This window comes from Mus caroli, unplaced genomic scaffold (genome assembly GCF_978045245.1).
Source record: "Mus caroli unplaced genomic scaffold, Mus_caroli_1 scaffold_10, whole genome shotgun sequence".
Lineage (NCBI taxonomy): Eukaryota > Metazoa > Chordata > Mammalia > Rodentia > Muridae > Mus > Mus caroli.
This window is the reverse complement of record NW_028227265.1, coordinates 9,662,590-9,682,767: the sequence shown is the minus strand read 5'-3', so window position 1 is coordinate 9,682,767 and position 20,178 is coordinate 9,662,590. Positions and strand designations below refer to the sequence as shown.

Here is a 20,178-nt window from a genome sequence, read left to right as displayed (position 1 = left end):
GAACATTTGCCCAGAATGTATAACTATACACAGACATGCACATACACACATGCACCTGCGCAAAGGCATGCACCACACTACTATGCATGTGCACCTGCAGACGGAGATATACGTGCAGACAAAAATGCCCGTTTATATATGGCATATAAATAAAAAATTTTAAAGTAACTTAAGTCGAGGAAAGGCATACTATTCAACACGAAGGGTATCAGGGGCTGAGGAGACGACAGCCCAGTGGATAAAGCAGGGCCGTGAAAGTCTGACAATGTGAGTTCAAGACCTGGGACTCACCTAAAAACCCAGCTACAGGAGTACAGAGAGGGCTCACCTGTAACCCAGTGCTCTTATCTCCCGAGCCATCTCTCCCACCCTCAAAAAAAAAATCCTTATAGATCAAGGTGGAGAGGTGCACCCTAGAAAGCCAGAGGGGCACTTTGAAAACTGAAGCTGTGCACCACCACTGCTTGGTGAGCAGGCAGGTACTTGGCATTATGGAGGTGAGTTAAAGAGAGCTCTGCTGTACCTCAGCCTGGGAAGACTATAGCCACTGCATTCCTTAGCACTGCCAGAAAGAAAAATGAGCATCTTTTAAACCAGCTAATCTTCAGTTCATCCCAAACACAGCAAGGGTCACTATGGCAACAGCCAGCTTCTCAGCAGGTGCTGACCTGCCTCTCAGGATGCTGCATCTGCACAGCTGACACAAACATCATGGGGAAAGATGGAGAGGAACCCTGAGCAACTCCCACTGCAGGACAGACCCTGTGCAGACACAGCTGTGCCCTGGTGTGCAGGGAGTGGCCTTCAGAGAAGCCAGGGAAGGAGGGGATAAACCTTCCCAGAGCTGTCTGTCCTCTCCATCCTTCCGGCCCCTCACTCAGGCACTCATAACAACCACGTGTGCAGCACGGTCTTTTCCTCGTCCTTCCTGGGCTTGGCTCAGCCTCTGCCTGTCGGAAGCTCTGTGGTGCTCACAGCTTCATTCTTCTGCCTGTTTCACAGAAGACCTCAGTCCTCCGTTTCAGGGAACAAGGAGTTCCTCAGAGCTTGTCTGACATCCCACAAGCCTTTGTGCCCTGAGAAATTTGTTAGAGGTATGGGGAGAAAAGCCTGTTGTCACCCATACCATGCCGCAAGAGGGCTGCACCCTCTGAGCAAACGCTTGTGAGGCCCTCCTGTCTTAAGCAGAATCCCAGCCCTGCACTGAGGTCAGAAAGAATGGGGGCCGTGGTGTCACGACCTCCCAAGGGGCCACGCCAAGCCTGCTACCAATGAAAGGCATGACCGACCTCATTTTTATTTAAAACAAACAAACAAAAGACACTTGCCAGGCAGTGGTGGCACACGCCTTTAATCCCAGCACTTGGGAGGCAGAGGCAGGTGCATCTCTGAGTTCAATTGAGTCCAGCCTGGTCCACAGAGTGAGTTCCAGGACAGCCAGGGCTACACAGAGAAATCCTGTCTCAAAACAAAACAAAGCAAAACAAAAGACACACTTCATAGCACAGTGACCCAGTTCTGTGAAGTTACACAGGGGTCGTCTGGAGATTCTAGTGTTTTCTATCTCTATCCCACAGACCACTGACAACTGGCTTCTTGCCAAGAGAACCAAAATGGCCCAGCCCCTGTCAGCACCACATGCCAATCCATCCGTGCACAGAAATGGCACTTTTGTTTGGAAGGTCTCCCCTCAGACCTTCTGTTAGGCTCAAGGTTGTAGTGTGGAGTGTTCCAGGAGCTTCTTGGGCAAAGATGCAGAACTGGGGAAATGCACATACCAGACTTTACCGTGGACAAACTGTATACGCAAGAGTAAAACTTGTATCAGATCCGTAAAGGTTGAAGTTTACAGCAAAAGACGTAGAGGTTTACAAACAAGACGTAGAGGTCTCAAGGGCCCACAGCTCCTCTGAGTGGATGGAGCTGGGTGGCCATCACTCGCAGTGTGATGGGCAGCCTGGCCACCTGAGTCATCTTCAGTCTTTGGGGACCACTAGAGTCTGTCTGAAGTAAGTCATGCTGTCCCATGACCTATCTCCCTCCTGAGAAGCCCTGAGCTGTGACCTCAGAGAAGGCACCTGGAGGCTGACACTCCCAGCCACAGCCAGATATCACCCACCACTGGCATCTGGGATGGGTGGGTGTTATGCACACATTGGGCAAGCATGCAGACTTCAAGTCTCCTCAAAGGTCCCAGGTCCCATATTTGGATTAGCAGCACAGGAAAGGCTTGGTCTCTGGGTAAATGGATGGGTCTGGCTTTCCACCACCCTTGCTCATCAGGCTTAAAGAGAGTTGAGAAAGCAAAACAGGACCCCCACAACAGGCCCATTCTGAGAACCCGCCTCCAGAGACATTTCCTTCAGATCTTCAGCTACAAACCCACAAATTGCATGGTGGGTGTGTGGGGGGTATTCTCACACAGTACCAAGATATTCATCTAAGCACCCCTGTCTTGCCACTCATGCTGAGCCATCGGGGCACTTACAGGGACCTCAGAGCATGGTGCCCCCTCACAAGGCAAGAATGCATGCCCCCAACCACCAGCCCCAGCAGGTTTCAAGCCTCTTTGTCTTTGGATGCCATGGACAAAAGACGGAAGACAAAGTTTAAGGCCAAGGCTCTAACCCACGCTCAGGGCCCCTGGGAGGCAACACCCATCGATTATGGCTTCAGAGGAATTTTCTCAGCATGGCTGTGTTCTGATTTAAGTGTGTCCGTGATGGTCTGCGTGCAACCATGTGGCTCTGTGTTAAGGCTAAGCAGGAGTTGGGACAGAGGGTAAGAAGAGCTCTCTCTGTTCACCCAGCAGTGAGGAATCTAGACGCTCTCTGCTCTGCATCCCTGGGGAAGTCCCGCCCCTGCTCCAGGATGCTCTCCATCCAGGAGAGCTCTAAGAGGTTGCCTTATCTCAGTCCTCATCCCTGGGGACTTCCCGCAGTCCCTCGCTGTGCCGAGCCCGTCCGCTGATCTCCAACAGGCTACGGGCTTCGGGATTTGAGTCCAGGACGCTCTTCTTGTTCTTGCCCTTGGGAAGAGAGGGAGTTGGTGGGTTCAGGACGTACACAAGGAGATAGCAGCGGCTACCAGCTTAGACCACACAGTGACTTCCTCATAGTGGCTGGCGTATCTGAGTAGAGGAGCCACAAAGTAGCCAGGTGGCACAGTACCCTGAAGCCTCTCTGGCTGGGATGTAATTGCCAGGGTCATGCAGACAGACAGGTAGGGCGGGCAATGGGCCATCTAGCTGGGCAAGGTGTGCATCTTAGGTAGACCCCACTCCCAAGGCAGACCCACACTCCACTTTGCTGCATGGATCCTGACACAGCCCATAGCTGGTAAAGCCAAAGTATCCCCAGAAGGACAGGAGACATATGCGTGCACGCGCGCACACACATACGCACAAGCACACGCACATGCGCGCACTCACGCAGCAGAAAGGCTGTGGCTCTGTATGAGGTCACTGCCATGTAGGACTCACCTCATATTCCTCTAAGAGGTTGCCAAGTCCCCACACCTCCATCTTATCGAACAGGAAGTCCTCCTGGGCAGACAGCTGTGGGCTGTTGTAGGTGGTGCACGCCGGCTTCGCCTTGCTGTGTCCTTTCCCAAAGTCAGCAGCCACCCAAAGCCCAAAGTAATGGTGCTGCCCACCCATGCCCTGTAGAGCAAGCGGGGACAGGTGACAGTGTCAGCAACCACTGGGGAGGAGGGGCTTCAGAAACAACAGGCTTGACTACGCCAGAGAACCAGGAGGATCCTAAGGTCTTGAGTAGCCTGAGCTACACAGAGTTCCAGGCCAGCCTGTCTAAAAGACCTTGTCTCAAAAAGAGGGGTGGTAGCGGAACCAGCCAGAGACATTGGGAAAATAGGAATTCGGGACTGGCTTTCTTTTCCTGGGCTGTGGTTATAATCATGTTCCGGGTTGCTAAGCGGTTATGGTTATCAGCAGACCACAGTCCACAGCTCTCTCCTGAGAGGGCACATACATAGGGCACAGCAGCCTAGAAAATCTGCAGACTCCCTGCATGTCCCAGGTAGTACTCAGGGACGGGGTGAGCAGAGAGACCCCTATGAACCCATCTGCTCCCTGACCCTACAGGAAACCAACCTGTGCCCAGTGACTCCCTCAGAAAAGGTGGCAGGCTAGGAGTGGCGACTCAACTGCCCTTCTTCCCACTGCAAAGTCCCACCACTGGCTCGAGCCAGCTGTTACCCTGCCTCCCTGACAGCTTTGTGCTGATGTCACCTCCGTCACACCCTCTTGTCCCTGGTGCATCTGAGGAACATGCTATGATGACCTTCTATCTTGGACATATAGGGATCTTAGCCTATGTCTAGACGCTGCTTTTGGTCCCCGGGCCAGAGACGAATGGTTCCTGTGGGCGTTGAGACTATTCCTGAGACTGACAGACAAGCCCATCCCGGGAGGGGTCCTGTGCCTAAACTCTGATGTCCTGGTCATCTGGCCATGCCCCTCCTGCTTGCTGTGGTGGAAACCTGCTAGGGAACCCCTGACCTGCTCTAGTGGGCAGCCTTGGCTCTCAGCTCACCAAATACGGATGAGAAGACTTGTCAGGAAGTAGAGAAAAGAAAAAAAAGCCAGCAGGTTGGATGGCTCTTACCCGTGCCAAACATCCTTGTAGGTATCTGCCCTGCTACATCCAGCTGCCCTTGCTGACCTGGCCTCCCCTCCCCTCCCCTCCTTTCTGTGGCTAGCAACAGACAAGACAATGGCTACCACAAATAGAGTCCATTTTCTGTCTCACGAGTTACCACTAGACCCAGTGCCCAGAACCCTCAGCTCAGGGATCTTCCCCCACCACCAAGCCCAGCACACGGGCTCGCTGTGCAGGCTCATCATGTGGGGTGGTCGTATCGACCGTGAGGCAGGATGGCAAGTGACTTGTGATGTGTTTACCACCAACACGCTCTCAGGACACAGACCAATCATTTGGGGTCCAGGGAAAGGGCCAGGCTGTTTGCACACAAACCATGGGAAAACCCACTGAGGAAGATGTGCCCTGCTACTGGCTCTCAGCACATTCCACACAGAGAACCCTGGCTGGTGGGACATCCCCCTCCCCACCCTTACCAGTCCGTTGGGCATGGTTTGCTGTCCGTAATTCAAGTACATGAAGTGGTTATTGTAGCCCGTGTGCAGGTGCGTGGCCATTCTGGGGGCGATGGAGAACAGGAAACATCTGTTGTCCCCTGGAAGTGACAGAGAGTCAAGGACATAGTCACTGCCTCAGAAACAGACACAAAGAACAGCAGATACCAGCAGGCTGCGTCTCAGAACACAGCAACAAAGATCCTGTGCATCATCGGGGGCCAGGCCCCAGACCACACACAAGACAAGCCTTATGGATGTCTGGGATCTCAGATGGAGAAGGTGAGGGCACAAGGACACAATGGCAGTGACTGGACAATGTGGCCATCTTTAGACCTGGCCACAGGAGCTGAGACCATTTCCCAATGTTAGCATGGACTATCCAGGAATATTAGCATAGAAGCGAGTGGGTCTCCTGTTAAGCCAGAGGCAGGTGGTCACCATGGAGATGTGGGCAGCTGTTGCACAGCCTGCACAGGCCAGTGTGCGATGTGGTGTGGGGCTGCTCACACACAGAGAGAGAGAGAAAGAACACACCATGCAGGAGGCAGCACACCTCCAGGGCTGCCAGGATGGGGACAGAGCATGGTCACTGTCTACCGTCATCCCAGGATGTAGGGTGGGTACACAGGATGTAAAAAGGATGCCCACTCAGCCTGGTGTGGATGTGCACTCCTAGAATCCTAATACAGGAGCAGCTGAGACAGAGGGATTGCCTTGAGTCTGAGGCCAGCCTGGGCTACCGAGTTACAAATCAACCTGAGATATAGCATGACCCTCTTAAGAGGGAGAAAGAGGGAGGGAAAGAGAAAGGAGGGAGAGGGGGGAGGGTGAGAGGAAAGGGAGAAGAGGGAAGGGGGAGGGGAAGAGGGATGGAGAGGGGCAAAGGATGGAGGAGGGAGAGGGAGGGGAGGGGCAGGGGGAGAGGAGAGGGAGGGGGGAGGGAGGAAGGGAAGGGGGGAGGGAGACGGATAGGGAGAGAGAACACTCAAGTGGGATGTGTGCCTTTTGTCCCAGCACTCAGAATCTCTCTTTGAGCTCAAGGCAGCCTGGTCTACATATGGAATTCCAAAACAGCCATGGCTACATACTGTCTCAAAACAAAACAAAACCAAACCCCAAACAACATACAAACAGACAAAAAGAAATCCAAGGGGGAGGGAGGGAAGGAAGGAGTACTGTGGTGAGGGGAGTCAGTTAAAGCCCTGGCATGGGCAAGATCCTCCATTCCCCTGACCTCTGCATTTGGACGAAAAAAACAAGTGGCATTTCTTGAGGTCCAGTGCTGTTCAATGACTACTGGGCCCCAATACACCAGGCAAAAGGACAGGACCACAGCCTGGGCTGAGGAGGCCACATTGTGAAGATCACTCCCCGGCCCACCAGCAAGGACCTAAGAGCCCTGCCGTGCCCTTCTGAGCCTGCCGGATCATCGCCATAGTATGATGTGCTGTGCTTTCTACCTGCAGCAAACACAAGCGAGCATCACGGCTGGTCACCACGCAGGAAAAGGACGCGGGAGAACCAGCACTAGCCCAGAGCTGAGACAAAGTCCCGGCTGCTCAGGCCAAAACCTCGGGACTCCAACACATCAGGGAAACACAGCCTGATCTGGGGCAGAACATGGCCTAACCTGGCAGCAGGTGCGAACCTGGCATGGGATCCCCAGCACCAAGGAAAAGAAAACCCCACCAAAACCATGTGCCATTCCCTCACACCTCTGAGCTGACGACACTCCTCAGGCAGGCGTGGCTGCCCTCTGCTGGACTGCCAGGCTCAGAGCAAGAGAGGTCTGGAAGCACCCACCTCACCAGAGTCAAGCCTGCCTGTTTCGAAGCCACTGAGACCTGCAGCACTGAGTAAGTGGGGCTCTTCTAGATCTCACTCAACCCTCGAGTGGAGCCTGCGGGGGTCGCAGTGAGGTGCGGCCTTCCCTGGACTGCCTAGTGGGGTGCAGGGAAAGCCCTTCCTAGGACAACATGGCAAACAGTACATACATGCAAAAACCCTGGACAAACCATTCTGACCGGAAGCTCTGGGGAGAGGGGAATGGCAGCCACGCCCACACACCCCACCCCACCCCAGGCTCCAGAGCTGCATTTGCAGGGGGAAGATAAGGAAGCACTGAGGTACATTGTAACACGGGGGCACCAGTGCTGGCACCTTGGGTGAGAGCGGATCGTCTGTGGGCACAGGAAGCACCACGCCTGGCACCCGTGGAGGAACCTGGGGACAGCTCCAGTGAGGGCCGTGAGGAAAAGGTACAACTGACTCGGTCATACATGGAGCCTCTGCAGCCAACAAAGCCACAAAAGCAGAAAGGCAGGAGATGGGGGAGAGGCAGAGCAATGAGCACGTGTCCCTAAGAGGAGGCGACTCACACCCCCTCCCGCGCATCCATCTAGTTCCCCCACCCACACCCCACCCCAGCCAGGGCCAAAGAAGAAGTCTGTGATGCCGAACAGGAGCATGGTCCTTCCACTGCAGTTAAAAAAACCACTGGAGGGGGCTGGAGAGGTGGCTCAGTGGTTAAGAGCAAGGACTGTTTTTCCAAAGGTCCTGAGTTCAATTCCCAGCAACCACATGGTGGCTCACAACCATCTGTAATGGGATCAGATGGCCCTTTTCTGGTGTCTGAAGACAGCTACAGTGTGCTCAGGGTTGAGGCCCCTGCTAGGATTTGAGTGAGGAATACATACACACACACACACACACACACACACACACACACACGGGCTCGCTGTCTGAACACGTGGAGTATGGGACCTCGAGGTGGCAGAGGAAGAGCTTCTCTGGTCTTAGAGGTGACAGCCCAGAGCCACTTCCGCCCTGCCCCCCCCACAGAAATGTGTGTGCATGAATGTTTTGCCTACATCTATGTGTGTGTATCACATGTGTACCTAGGGCCCTCAGAGGCCAGAAGAGGGAGATGCCCTGGAACTGGAGTTGCAGACAGCTGTCCACCATCCCCAGCCCTGCTACCACGTCTCTCCAGCCCTGGTATAATGCTTCCGAAGCCACCAAGATGTAGGCAAGCAGATGTCTGCTCCCACCATGGCTTGACCCCCCATGATGACCTGTACCCCTGAAAACTGTGAGCCACAACACAGCCTCTTGGTCAGGTAGTTGGTTACAGCAACAAAAACCAGTGCCCTGGTTCCATGTCCGTTGCTCTGATAAGACCCGGACAAGCGGCAGCCCAGGGCTAGAAGTGGTTTGACTCATGATGCCAGCTCACAGCTAGTCATTTTAGAGAAGTCAAGGCAAGAACTCAAGCAGCTAGGCACACCATATCCACAGTCGTGGCAGACGGGGACTGCCCCCACGACGCTCACTTGCTCTCAGCTAGCTATCTTCACAAAATGGCGCCACTGACAAAGGACGGGGTCTTCCCACATCAATTAACAGCCTACTCTGGACAACCCCTAAGACTGTTACAGTATCTTTATTCTCCTGATATAAGTGTTGTCTCTGAGGCTCACTGCCTCGGTCTGCTAACCTAGGCCTAGTCCGGGAAGCTTCTAGCCTGTGTCCAGTCCCATCTAGGCCTAGAATGTTGTAAGCCTCTGAGATTTACTGCTGAATAAAGTCACCCTTTCTAGTTCTTTCTGATCTCTGGCGAGGTGGTTTGACTCAGCTGTTCTGGCTCCAACCTCCTGTCCACGCTGACTGATTCAATCTGGCTTCTCTCTTTCTGCCTCCCCTGAATATTTGCTCTGCCTCACCTCCAACCAACTCTACCAATCTGTTCTAATCACCTGGCTCCTTCTCACTTTCTGGCTCATTCTGTCTTCACCTGCATCTGGCTTGTTCTCTCTTCAACCTGTCTGTGTCATCTGGCTAAACTACCACCTCCTTCTCTCCCCATCTCTAAGTAGCTTCCCTTTCCTCTCTCTTCTCCCCAGAGTTGAGAATATCCTAGTCTCTCAAACCTTTCTCTGATTCGTCACTTTGTCTGCCACTCAAGTAGACATCACTTTTAAACATGGGTGCTTCCTTCTACAAACTAACTTTACCTTCACTGTTTGGGATTAGAGCTGTGTATGAAGGACTGAGCCACACTGCAAGCAGAAACATGTATTCTCAGTAAATAACAAAGTCTTGGGGGAAGGGAGGGTCACAGTATGACCTGCAACGTAAGACACCCTCCTCAGGGGTTCTGAGGTTCAAGGCTGTGCCAGGCTGGCAGTTAACCCTGCCCTGCACAGTACCAGTTGCTTACCTTGGAACTGAGGTTTAACTTCCCAAGAGCAGGAGGCGAAGCCACCAAAGACGTAGCCATCCCTGTCCTCAAGGACAAGCAGGCTGGGCCCCTGGCTGGTAATGTGGCTGCAGAGCTGGGAGAAGCTCTGCCCGTGGAGCTGCGTGGAGAACAGCAGGCGCCAGCGTTGCCGATGCTCCGGGGCCAGGTGGGAGCTGAGGTAGATGACGGACAGCACATCCAGGATGCTCTCGAACCGCCCACCTTGGTCCGCGAGGCACTCGGGGACCAGCGTGGACAGATCAAAGGATGAACCCAGGAGGCACAGGCCCCTGTGGACGACCACACTCAGGAACACGCCCACGTGAGGGACGTGGAACACCCACTCCTCGATCATGGCTTGGTCGCAGACCTGGTCCAGGCACTGAGGGCCCTGGAACTTGTAGCCATCTAAGGGAAGAGAAAATCAAGATAGTTGAGCGCACCGTGCCACCTTATGGTCACTGTCCAAGCCTTTGAAAACCAATCTAAAAGTCACAGGGCACTGGGAGATGGCTCATCTGAGCTGGGATAGGTCACAGGTCTAATGAGCATTCCCAATTTTAAATACCGGCTATGACAATGTACTGTAACATACCACAATATTCGCATTATACAGATTAGAAGCATATTTTGAATACATTAATGAAAGTCCCTTCTCCGTTTCTTTAATTTTGTTCTTGTTGGAGGGAGGATCTCATGTAGCTCAGGCTAGCCTCATATAGCTCAGGCTAGCCTCAAACTCACTATGTAGCTGAGGATGACCTTGACCTCTCACCCCCTGGTTCCGTCTCCCAAGAGCTGAGGTCATGGATCTGTGTCTGCCACACTGGATTTATGTAGTGCTGGGCCTCGAAGCCAAGGCCTTGTGGATACCAGACACTGCCAACCGAGCCACACCTCAAGCCCACCTTTGCTCTTTGTTAATGTGACCACTAGGAAAATTGAAACTTCGTGGGCCGGCCTATTTCGTTGTCGGGTATTGATTTGAACAGTTTGACTGTGATATTCCCTCAGCTTTTCCCTCTCCTCAAACTGCACTTCGGAAGCCTGTGACAGTGGGAGGTCTGTACAAGGAAGCCCAGCCTGGGAATCCCTCAGCCCCAGTGTCAGCAGAGGTCACACTCAGCTGAGGGCAACAGAAGGCTGAAATGTATATTGTACCCTGGCGGGGTGTAGATCCTGGAGCACCCGCTGGTCTCCCTGGGAAGGGCAGATTTCATCAACTACTGACCAAGTCTCTTCCCCCAAATATTCACAGCGTGAATCACCACAACCTAACTCCAAAGAGTTAGGGTGACAGGATAGCCACTCTTGGGATTTCAATTTGGGGTCCCCAGATGTAAAGCGGAGGTGATGCTAGAGCCTGCTAAGTTGCTATGGAGACAGGAGGAACATATATGGTTAAACTCACAGAAAGAGACAAAGGCTCTGCTCACGCTGTTCCCCGGGAGTGGAAACCCAAGTGTGAACTCAGTAAGGTTGATCTTTGTTGTTGTTGTTGTTGGTTTTGGAGATAGGGTTTCTCTGTGTCACCCTGGCTGTTCTAAAACTCGCTCTATGGACCAGGCTGGCCTCGAACTCAAAGATCTGCCTGCCTCTGCCTCCTGAGTGCTGGGATATGCCTCCTGAATGCTGGGATAAAGGCGTGTACCACCACACCTGGTGGTAAGGTTGGATTTCCAACACCCTGTCTTAAATGCCTGTAAGTCCAGCTCCAGAGGACCTGACACCCTCTTCTGGCTCCTGTAGGCACTCTCACGTGTACACATATACACATACATCAATAAAACTAACTAGATGAGTTAAAACACTAAGAACAATGGAAACTGAGGCCACACATGGGAGCCTCTGAGATGCAGCCAAAGGACTGCAAACTTACAGGGAAACTTTACAGCTCCAAACATCTACCCTGAAGAAGGCCGACCTCAACTTCATCATCTAAACCGTAAGAATCTAGGAAGACAGGGCCGGGCGGGGGCAGGGGGTGACTGTGTTGGTAAAGTCCCTGCTAAGCAAACCTGAAGACACAAGTTCAGACCCACAGCTGTGCTCTGTGCCCTCAGTGTTTCGGAGGGGAGGCACAGAGGTTCAGTGAGAGACCCTGACTCAAGATAGAAGACAGTGAGCGATTAAAGAAGATGCCTAACATGAACATGTACAAACAAACACACACACACAATACATAGAGATACATACATACACACAAATACTACACACAGAAATACATACATACATACATACACACACATATATACCACACACAAACATACATATACACAACACATACCACACATACATATACATATACACAGACACACCGCATACACCATACATATACATACACACACACTATACACACAGAGATAAATACGTACACACACATATACACACAAGCATAAATATACACATATACACACATACATACATACACACAGAGATACATACAGACACACACATACACACAAATATACATATACACACACCACACACATACAAATATACATACAGACATACAAACATACACACACAAAAACCTACACATATAAACACATACAGACACACATACACACAAACATACACACATACACACACACAGAGAAACTAAAAAGACACAAGGCTAATGCAGATATAATGAGATAACAGATATAATGAGAATAACAGAGATAATGGACTGGGAAAGCAGGAGAGAAGCGGCTCCTAGACTGCTTTTAAAAATAGTTTAGTGGGGCTGGTGAGATGGCTCAGTGGGTAAGAGCACCCGACTGCTCTTCCGAAGGTCCAGAGTTCAAATCCCAGCAACCACATGGTGGCTTACAACCATCTGTAACGAGATCTGGTGCCCTCTTCTGGAGTGTCTGAAGACAGCTACAGTATACTTACATATAATAAATAAATAAATCTTTAAAAAAAATAGTTTAGTTTTTAATTAAATGGTCTGGAGAGTCAGCTCTGGGCGTTAGACCGAACGCTGTTCTAGAAGAGAACCTGAGTTTGGTTCCCAGCACCCACGTTGGGTGGCTGACAACCACCTGTAACTCCAGCTCTTGTGGATCTGACACCATCTTCTGGCCTTCACTGGCATCTGCATGCACACACACGCACGCGCACACACACACACACAACTCACACATGTAAAAATGAGCCTTTTTTAAAAAATCAACAAAAATGCTGAGGTCGTTTCTGTAAGACTGACCAAGGAAAAGGATTTCAGACACTGAAACCAGAGGAGGACGCGTGTGATGTCACAATGGCTTCTCCACAGCTGAGGTAGACAAGGATACCCCACAGCAATCGCAGGGCGAGGGAGGCAGGCATATGCCACAGTCAAGCCTCCCTGGGAGGCTCTAGTCATGGCAACTGTAGCCCCCTGTCCCCATCACGCCTAGGTCTGAATCAAGAGGACAGTTCCACGCTTGCCTTGAAACTTCATCTCAGAGAGCAGCTGGGCGACCATGGCCTGCATACTGTCAGGGGGCACCTCGGATTTCCTGCAGGTCCAGCCTCGAAGCTCACTCCGGTGGGTCAGCACATGCGCCACAGAGGCCACCAGGTCCTCTGTGAACTGGGAGATACATCGTTGTTAAAGCCAAACCCTCCCGGCCCACCCCCAGGACATCACAGTGAGAAGACGGTGACGATTATCTTTCAGTAATGACCACAGTGGACCACAGCTGCTCAGGGATCCTTTCTCCTTTCTTCCTTTTTTTTTTTTTTCTCAGCCCTTCGCATAGCTCGGACTGGCCTCCAACTTGCTATGGAGCTGAGGACCAACCACCCTGACTCCCCCTGCCTCGACCTGCTGAGGGCTGGGATTACAGATGTGGGCCACTATATCAGCTTCAAAAGCTGCTGGGGAGGGAAGCCGGGGCTTTGTGGGTGTCAGGTGAACATTCCACCATGTGAGAATGCACCCCTAAGCCCTCCCCCACTTTTGTAAAATTTGGACACAGATTCTTACCAAGGTTCCTAAGCTGGCCTTTGACCCTCTTGAGTAGCTGGGATGTCAAGGCCAGCGCCACCAGGCCTGGCCTTCATTTTTCTAATTATACACTCAGCTCCCCTGAGAGCTTGCCAAACCCCGAGTTCAAGAGTTCTGAATTGGGCTGGTGAGATGGCTCATCAGGGGAGAGCACTGACTGCTCCTCCAGAGGTCCTGAGTTCAAATCCCAGCAACCACATGGTGTCTCACGTCTACCTGTAATGAGATCTGACGCCCTCTTCTGGTGCCTCTGAAGACAGCTACAGTGAACTTATTTATAATAAAAAATAAATCTTTGAGCCAGAGAGATGGCAGGGACTGAGCCAGTGGAGTTGACCAGAGCAAGGGGGGCTGACCAGAATGAGCAGAGGTCTTAAATTCAATTCCCAACAACCACATGAAGGCTCACAACCATCTGTACAGCTATAGTGTACTCATATACATAAAATAAATAAATTAAAAAAAAAAAGTGTTCGAACCAAACTGTTATGTGAGCTCAGCTCCCTGAGGCTGGCGAACAACACTACCTAAGCCGCTGTCCCGGGTCCCCCACACATGGACACCAAGTGTGTACCTTCTGGACATCTCTGGTCTTTGTAGGACCCTCTGCAGCTGAGATCATGTTCATAACCATTAGGCCTTTTTCCTCACAGCTCCCTCTCAACAGCTGGGACAGGAATGCAGTGAATTGCTCTCTGGAAACACTCCTGCAGCTCCCGAGTGTCCTGTCGGTCGGCTTCACCCTCTGCATGCCGTTATACAGTCTGGTGACCATCGCTGCGGGGAGGGCCTCCTTGACATGGCTCTGTTGGGGACAAACAGAAGAGCGAGCTAAGCAGGGTTTACTGAGAAACGAACTGAGGGCAAGACCAACCTGAGCGTGTGGACCACGGGCACGTGAGGCCATGCCGGGCACCAGGTCCTCGCTTTAGTACACGTAAGACTCTGTACATTTCCACCTATGGTCCCAGCAACTCAGAGGGCTAAGGGGGGGTGGGAGAACCACTTATCAAGGTCAGCCTAGGGGCCTTGAGAGATGACTCAGTGGGGCACTGACTGCTCTTCCAAAAGTCCTGAGTTCAATTCCCAGCAACCACATGGTGGCTCACAGCCATCCATAACAGGTTCTGATGCCCTCTTCTGGTATGTCTAAGAACAGCTACAGTGTACTCACATAAATATAATAAATAAATCTTAAAAAAAAAAAAAAAAAAAAAAGGTCAGCCTGGGCTATACAGTGAGTTCCAGGCTAGACCAGTGTTGGCTATACACCAAGACTCTGTCTCAAAAAGCAGGGTGAGAGTGTTGTTCACCCATGGCCCATGGATACTTTCCACACTATGAGGACAGATCGGTGTAGCTGTGACAGTCACAGAGTCAACCATGCCAAAAGCAGGGGCCTTTCAACCTAAAATCACCTTTCTAGCGCTTGGCACGACTGCAGATCCTAAATCCCCACCCCATGTGGTCGCTCTTGCCTTCATCGCCTCCAGAGAGAATGTCCCCGTTGCCACACCGCCTTCACTAGATGACAGGACATCAAACAGCTTGTCTACCTCAGCCTGCTCCTCGGGCAAGAACCTTGAGGCCATCTTCTGGCCCGACAGGCTCTTGGCATTCCCCATCTTGCCCGCTCTCTGGAACTCTCTGCAGACCGGAAAGAAAGAGAAAAACCACAACATGAGAGTCACAGAAGTATTGAAGACCGCTCACTGCAAAATGCAGCTAAAATACTTCCGATGGAAATTTTAATCTGATGGGGTGGAAACTAACAGCGGGCACACGTGAAGTATGAAGGCCCCCCCAAGTTAACTGAAGCAGCCTAGATTCCTTCTGAAAACACACTTCTTGGCCATGTTGTGGTGGTGTGGCCCATAATCCTACCATTCAGGAGATTGAAGCAGGGGTGGTGGAGGCTATAAGCTTGAGCCCAGCCTGAGCTACATAGCTATGTTTTAGCACTCCTTTTTGTGGCTGTATAATATGCCCATTTGTATGGACATACCACATTTTGTTCACCTGTCGCTAACTGGCAGGCATCTGAGCTGCTTCCACTGTGGGGGCTGTTACAGATAGCGCTGCTGCAATCCCTTGTCCTTGAGCCCCTCTTTTTAGGTTTCTATATTCCACCCACAGGCTTCAAGCCTCAGACACCAGGACAGTGGAACTTTGATGTCTTAAGGAGTTGCTATCTTGTTCTCCAATTCACATTCCTCCCAGCCCAGCACAAGGTCCCACTCTCTCCCCATCCTTGCCAACCTTTATGCTTTGCTGTCTTTGGGGGGGGGGGCAGGGGCTGGGGCCCTGCTCTTGTCAGGCTTCCATACTACCAAGTTTTCCCTAAAGACATGTCCCTCCAGAGGGCTCACTGAAGCACTGATCACAAAGGCTGACTGGAAGTGGGGCTCATTCTGCACTCCCCCGACTCCAACATTCAACCTTACTGCTTTAAAGATTCTTAGCGGCAGCTCTAGTCTGCACTCTACAGCCAAGAGCTCGGGCTGGCCTCACCTTGAAAGCTGACAGAAGCAGGGTTGAACCCCATCCCTCCAGGGACACAGGCTGTGTCGTCACACTGAGCAGACCCCAGAGACTGCAACCCTAAGCAGTAGCTCAGCCATCTGGGTCTCGGGTTATCGGGGTTATCATTGGTTGCAGCTGAGTTTTAAACAGCCACTGACTTCCAGGTGCTGTGGTCACCAGATACAATGTTGCAGGTGTTTCGGGCAAGGTGATGGGGGAGGGCTGCTTAGGAGGGGGGACCACCATGAAGAATAATATGCTTCAAAGCAGCTAGAAGGGCAGACTTCCAGCGTCCAGGGTGGCAGCTAGGCCGGTCCCCCAGGCTTGGAAGCACAGCCCGGTGGTGGGGGGTGGGGGTGGTGGTGGAGGTGTTGCTTCTTCAGTTCACTGAAACCATCTGACTACCAGGAACAGTGTCGTGACCACCTCGAAGTGTCCTGAGGCAGGGTTGGGATAATTACAATGGAAAATGTCAACGTAGTTCCAGGCCTGGGGTCAGAGCTGCAGTCAGGGGTGTGGGGAGGGAACAGTGAAGTGACTCGATATCTTAATTTCCACCCAAGAAGCAAGAGGGTACAGAAGAGCTAGAATATAATTAGGAAGAGTGGTTAGCAGCCATGCAGATGGGGAGAGGCAGGTGCTGGGTCGTCTGGGTACATACATGGTGCCTGATCTCATCTGTGCAGCCTGGCCTTGCCTAGCACTGGTGGCGAGGGCGGGGCAGGGGTGGTCTTTAATGATGCTACTACTGTAGACTGACTGTATGCCTCAGGAGAGCCTGCCCTGTCACAGAACAAGGTGGCTATCGGCAGACACAGACTAAACTCACCAAGGGTTGAAGGCAGAGGACACCCGGGCAGCCCTGAGCCTTTCCTGGGCATCACCTGTGGCTACAGGAGGTCTCAGATTTTACTGCTCCCTTACCCAACGGCGTGTGGATTTACCAAGTCACCAAAACCTTCGCCACTGTTTCTCCCTGCGCCCTCCTGCAGATGACAGACCCATGGCAATACACCCAGACATATGATATTCCACCAGCAGGCTGGGCTTTAAGCCTCAAAGCATCCTGCATCCCATCCTAGAAAATCTGAAGGAAGCCTGGCCTGGTGGTGACACCCGTAGCCGGGCACTTGGGAGGCTGTGGCAGGGTAGTGAGTTCAAGGCCCATCCTGGGCTACATAGTAAGGTCTTCTCTCTCTCAATCGATCGATCTAGAAGCAAGCAGGCATCCGAAGGCCTGAGGGCTTCTGACGGTTGTGCCTCAAGAAATCTACCAAGGGAATGGTTTGCAGGCGGTAGCCTCCTGTCAGGGATGGAGGCTCCAGGGCTGCTGGTGGCTGCTCCTACCCCAGCAAGCTCCTGAAGCCTGTAAGATGGGAGACATACCTTCTCAGGGAGGTGTCCTTCCTCCTTGTCAGCCCTCAGTATCCTTCTCTACCTCCTGTTTCCAACTGTTTGGCATTCACAACTTTTCCTGAAGAGCCCCCTCCCCCACCTCACCTCCAAGATTCTGCAGACACCCTGTGCCACCCTGCCCTCCCAACCACGAGCTTGGTGCTGCTGAGGTCCGGACGCCAGCAAGACTCTGCCAAGTGCCACAAGCTGGTTCCTCTGAGGACCTCCCTGGTAGTCTCCCACCCGGAAGTGAACCCTTCCCTCTCCTTGTCCTTCCCTGTTCTCCATGGGGACCCCAACGCCCTTCCCTCAGGCCATGCCTGACTCCAGACTCCAATCTGAAGGCCACCAAAAGGGACTCTGCTCCAAGACCACTCTCCTGTGCCTTAGCCCGAGGTAACAGGACAGGTGTACTGATGTGTGGTGTCCCCGGCAGCCTCTCAGGAGATGGTTTGCGCTCTGTCACAGCTAATCTTGCCGGTCAACTTTATGAATTTGGAACCACCTAGGAGACTCGGTTCTGGGTGGGTCTGTGGAGGATTTTTGAGATTAGGTTGATTGGCGTAGGAAGACCCACCCTAACTGTGGGTGGCACCATTCCCTAGGCTGGGGGCCTGGACTGAATAACAAGGAGAACCAGTGGAGCACTGGTCCCCTCTCTCTCTCTCTCTCTCTCTCTCTCTCTTTCTCTCTCTCTCTCTCTCATGTGCTCTCTCTCTCTGCTTCCTGACTGGGTGCTGGGTGCAGTGTGACCAGCTGCCTCACGCTCCTACTTCCATCCTTTCCCCTCTGGGATAAGCTGTACCCTCAAACTGTGAGCCAATAATCAATCTTTTCCCTCTTAAATAGCTTCTATTAGGTGTTTGGTCACAGTGACAGAAAAGGTAGATGCCATCCTCCCCTTCCATTTTGTGGGTTTCCTAGTGCTAATTCACGACCAGGTCCTAAGAAGCCCCCAAGGGCTTAAATCCACCCTGACCCCACGAGATCCCCAAGGTCAGCACCACCTGCCCCACTATGCACGAGCCACCCCTGCACAGTGATGCCAGCTGCATACCCCACAGCCTGCTAGTACTAAGCCGCAGTGGTGGAGGGGGCAGAGATTGATTGAGAAAGTAAGTGCTAAACACCAAACCTTGAATGGTAAACAAACCGGGGGCAGTACAGGACAGGACCAGATGCCAGGACAGAGCCAGGGCTTGGCTGCTCTGTGGGAAAGGCAGAGGGAGGGGAAGGGCAGGTTTGGAGCCCACAGCTCAGGGAGGACTGGGGCCACACAGTGCAGCAAGAATGATTCTCAGGGGCCCATGCTCTCCCTTTAGGCTGCAAGCTCTGTCATGCGGCCAGCAATCTGTCAGCTTCCCGGAGAAAGGTCTTGGATGTGTCAGAGGGAGGTTCTGTCCTCCATGGGGACACCTTGGTCCATGGGGTGACTTTCCCCTGGCAACTATGTCCACCTTTCTTAGGTGAAGACATCTCTCAGTGACTGTAAGGTCACTTGTAGCAGTGAGTATCAGCCTTGTAACCCAAAAGAGACACTTGCCAAGGATCAAAGCCATCTTTCTTATCAGAAAGCGGGGGGGGGGGGGGGGGGATGTGGAGAGACCCTTTAAAGGTCACCCACTGCCCTGACCGTTCTCCACACAGGGCCTATGAGCTCTACAGTCTCAATCCATACACAGGTGGCCACTCCAGTTTTTGAATAACAATGGGCAAATGACCTCTTTCCCACCTGGGCACAATCAAGGGGCAAGCCTTTGCCTGACCAGATCTAAGTCTCCTGAACCCACCTGTGCGCTTCCTTGAACATTCCAGTCTCTGCAAGAGTCCATCCTCAACACTCGACTGCCCTTAATAGCTAAACAGGTCCTTCTTCCTCCCCCCAACCAGGTGATCCATTCCGGGAGGGGCTCAGTCTCCCCCCAACAGTGAAATCCCATCACCAAGTCACTAGCCCATGGCCTTAAAAGGAGTTTGGCTTGCCGTGCTTTAATAAGCTTGGGTGAATCGTTTAACATCGCCACCTGGTTCTGCTTTCCAGAAACCAAAGACAAACACAGATGGACCCTGGAGAATAAAAAGGGCTCCATGTGTCACGAAGAATGTGGAGAGCCAGCTCTTTGCAGCCCCAAGCTCCTGGTGGCAGGCTGGAGTGTGCCTCAGACTCTTTCCCATGGGGCCTCCAAGAGATCGTGACACACTGTCTGGTTCCTGGGGTCAATAGCCACCACCCCATCAGAACAGCCACACCAAGCCCATGTCCGAGTCCTGGAGCCTACTGGGTCTGCAGCTGGCAGCCCTCCATCTGTCCCAGCCACCCTCAGGAATGCAGGCCAGAGCACCTTCCTCGCCTCCCCCTAAATTGGTTTTGAGCTTGCCTCTGAAGGAACCTTATTGGGTTCTGGGTTCGTCTTGGAAAACAAGGCAGGCCCACGGATCCCTTCCGAGCCCAGCTTCACCCCATCCCAGGCACTCTCTGCTTCTCTGACAGTAGCCTTAACTGTGGGAAGCTTCCTTGGGGGCTGCTCAGGCCACCCCGAAGGCCTTCCTTCCTTCTTTGAGCTATGCCCAGCCTCGCCCGGGCTCCCTCCCTCCCGCTCACCAGCCTTGGCCTACAGGGACCGAGCTCCTTCCGGTGCGTCCTGGGCAGCAAGGTTGCCGGGGTCGCCCAGCCCATTCCCTAGCAACGGCGCTGACGGACGGTCATGAGCACCAATTGAAAAAGGGCTACTGAGAGGTGGAGCCCGAGTCAGATCTTAACCAATGGGATTGTAGTTCACGGGGAGTGGGCGGGGCCTGGGATCGGAGAATTTGAGTCTGTAACAGCAGAACACTTGGGGATGGTTGACAGTTGCTCAGGTTCTGCAAAAGCTGAGGGAGAACTTGGACTTTAGGAGGTGCTAGGAAGCTGCTGAAGGGCTGGAA

At 52.6% G+C, this 20,178-nt stretch overlaps 1 protein-coding gene across 1 annotated transcript; it reads right to left on the bottom strand.

The window, feature by feature from the left end:
• Nucleotides 1-1,266: 1,266 nt before the first annotated feature.
• Nucleotides 1,267-19,917, bottom strand: Meak7 (MTOR associated protein MEAK7). The gene is made up of 8 exons (XM_029481006.2): nucleotides 19,856-19,917; nucleotides 14,814-14,982; nucleotides 13,910-14,140; nucleotides 12,774-12,918; nucleotides 9,336-9,764; nucleotides 5,096-5,214; nucleotides 3,482-3,661; nucleotides 1,267-3,028 (listed from the first exon to the last, which is right to left on the bottom strand). Exons 2-8 carry the CDS (start codon nucleotides 14,958-14,960, stop codon nucleotides 2,912-2,914), a joined length of 1,368 nt encoding a protein of 455 aa, XP_029336866.1. The 5' UTR covers nucleotides 14,961-14,982; nucleotides 19,856-19,917; the 3' UTR covers nucleotides 1,267-2,911.
• Nucleotides 19,918-20,178: the final 261 nt, after the last annotated feature.

What these genes read in the sequence shown, in the direction of transcription:
- Meak7 (XM_029481006.2), bottom strand. Translation starts at nt 14,960, where the DNA reads ATGGGGAATGCCAAGAGCCTGTCGGGCCAGAAGATGGCCTCAAGGTTC. An exon ending in AGACCAGAGATGTCCAGAAG is followed by an intron (nt 12,919 to 13,909) that starts GTACACACTTGG and finishes TGTATCTCCCAG; the next exon opens with TTCACAGAGGACCTGGTGGC. An exon ending in AAACCATGCCCAACGGACTG is followed by an intron (nt 3,662 to 5,095) that starts GTAAGGGTGGGG and finishes CTTGCTCTACAG; the next exon opens with GGCATGGGTGGGCAGCACCA.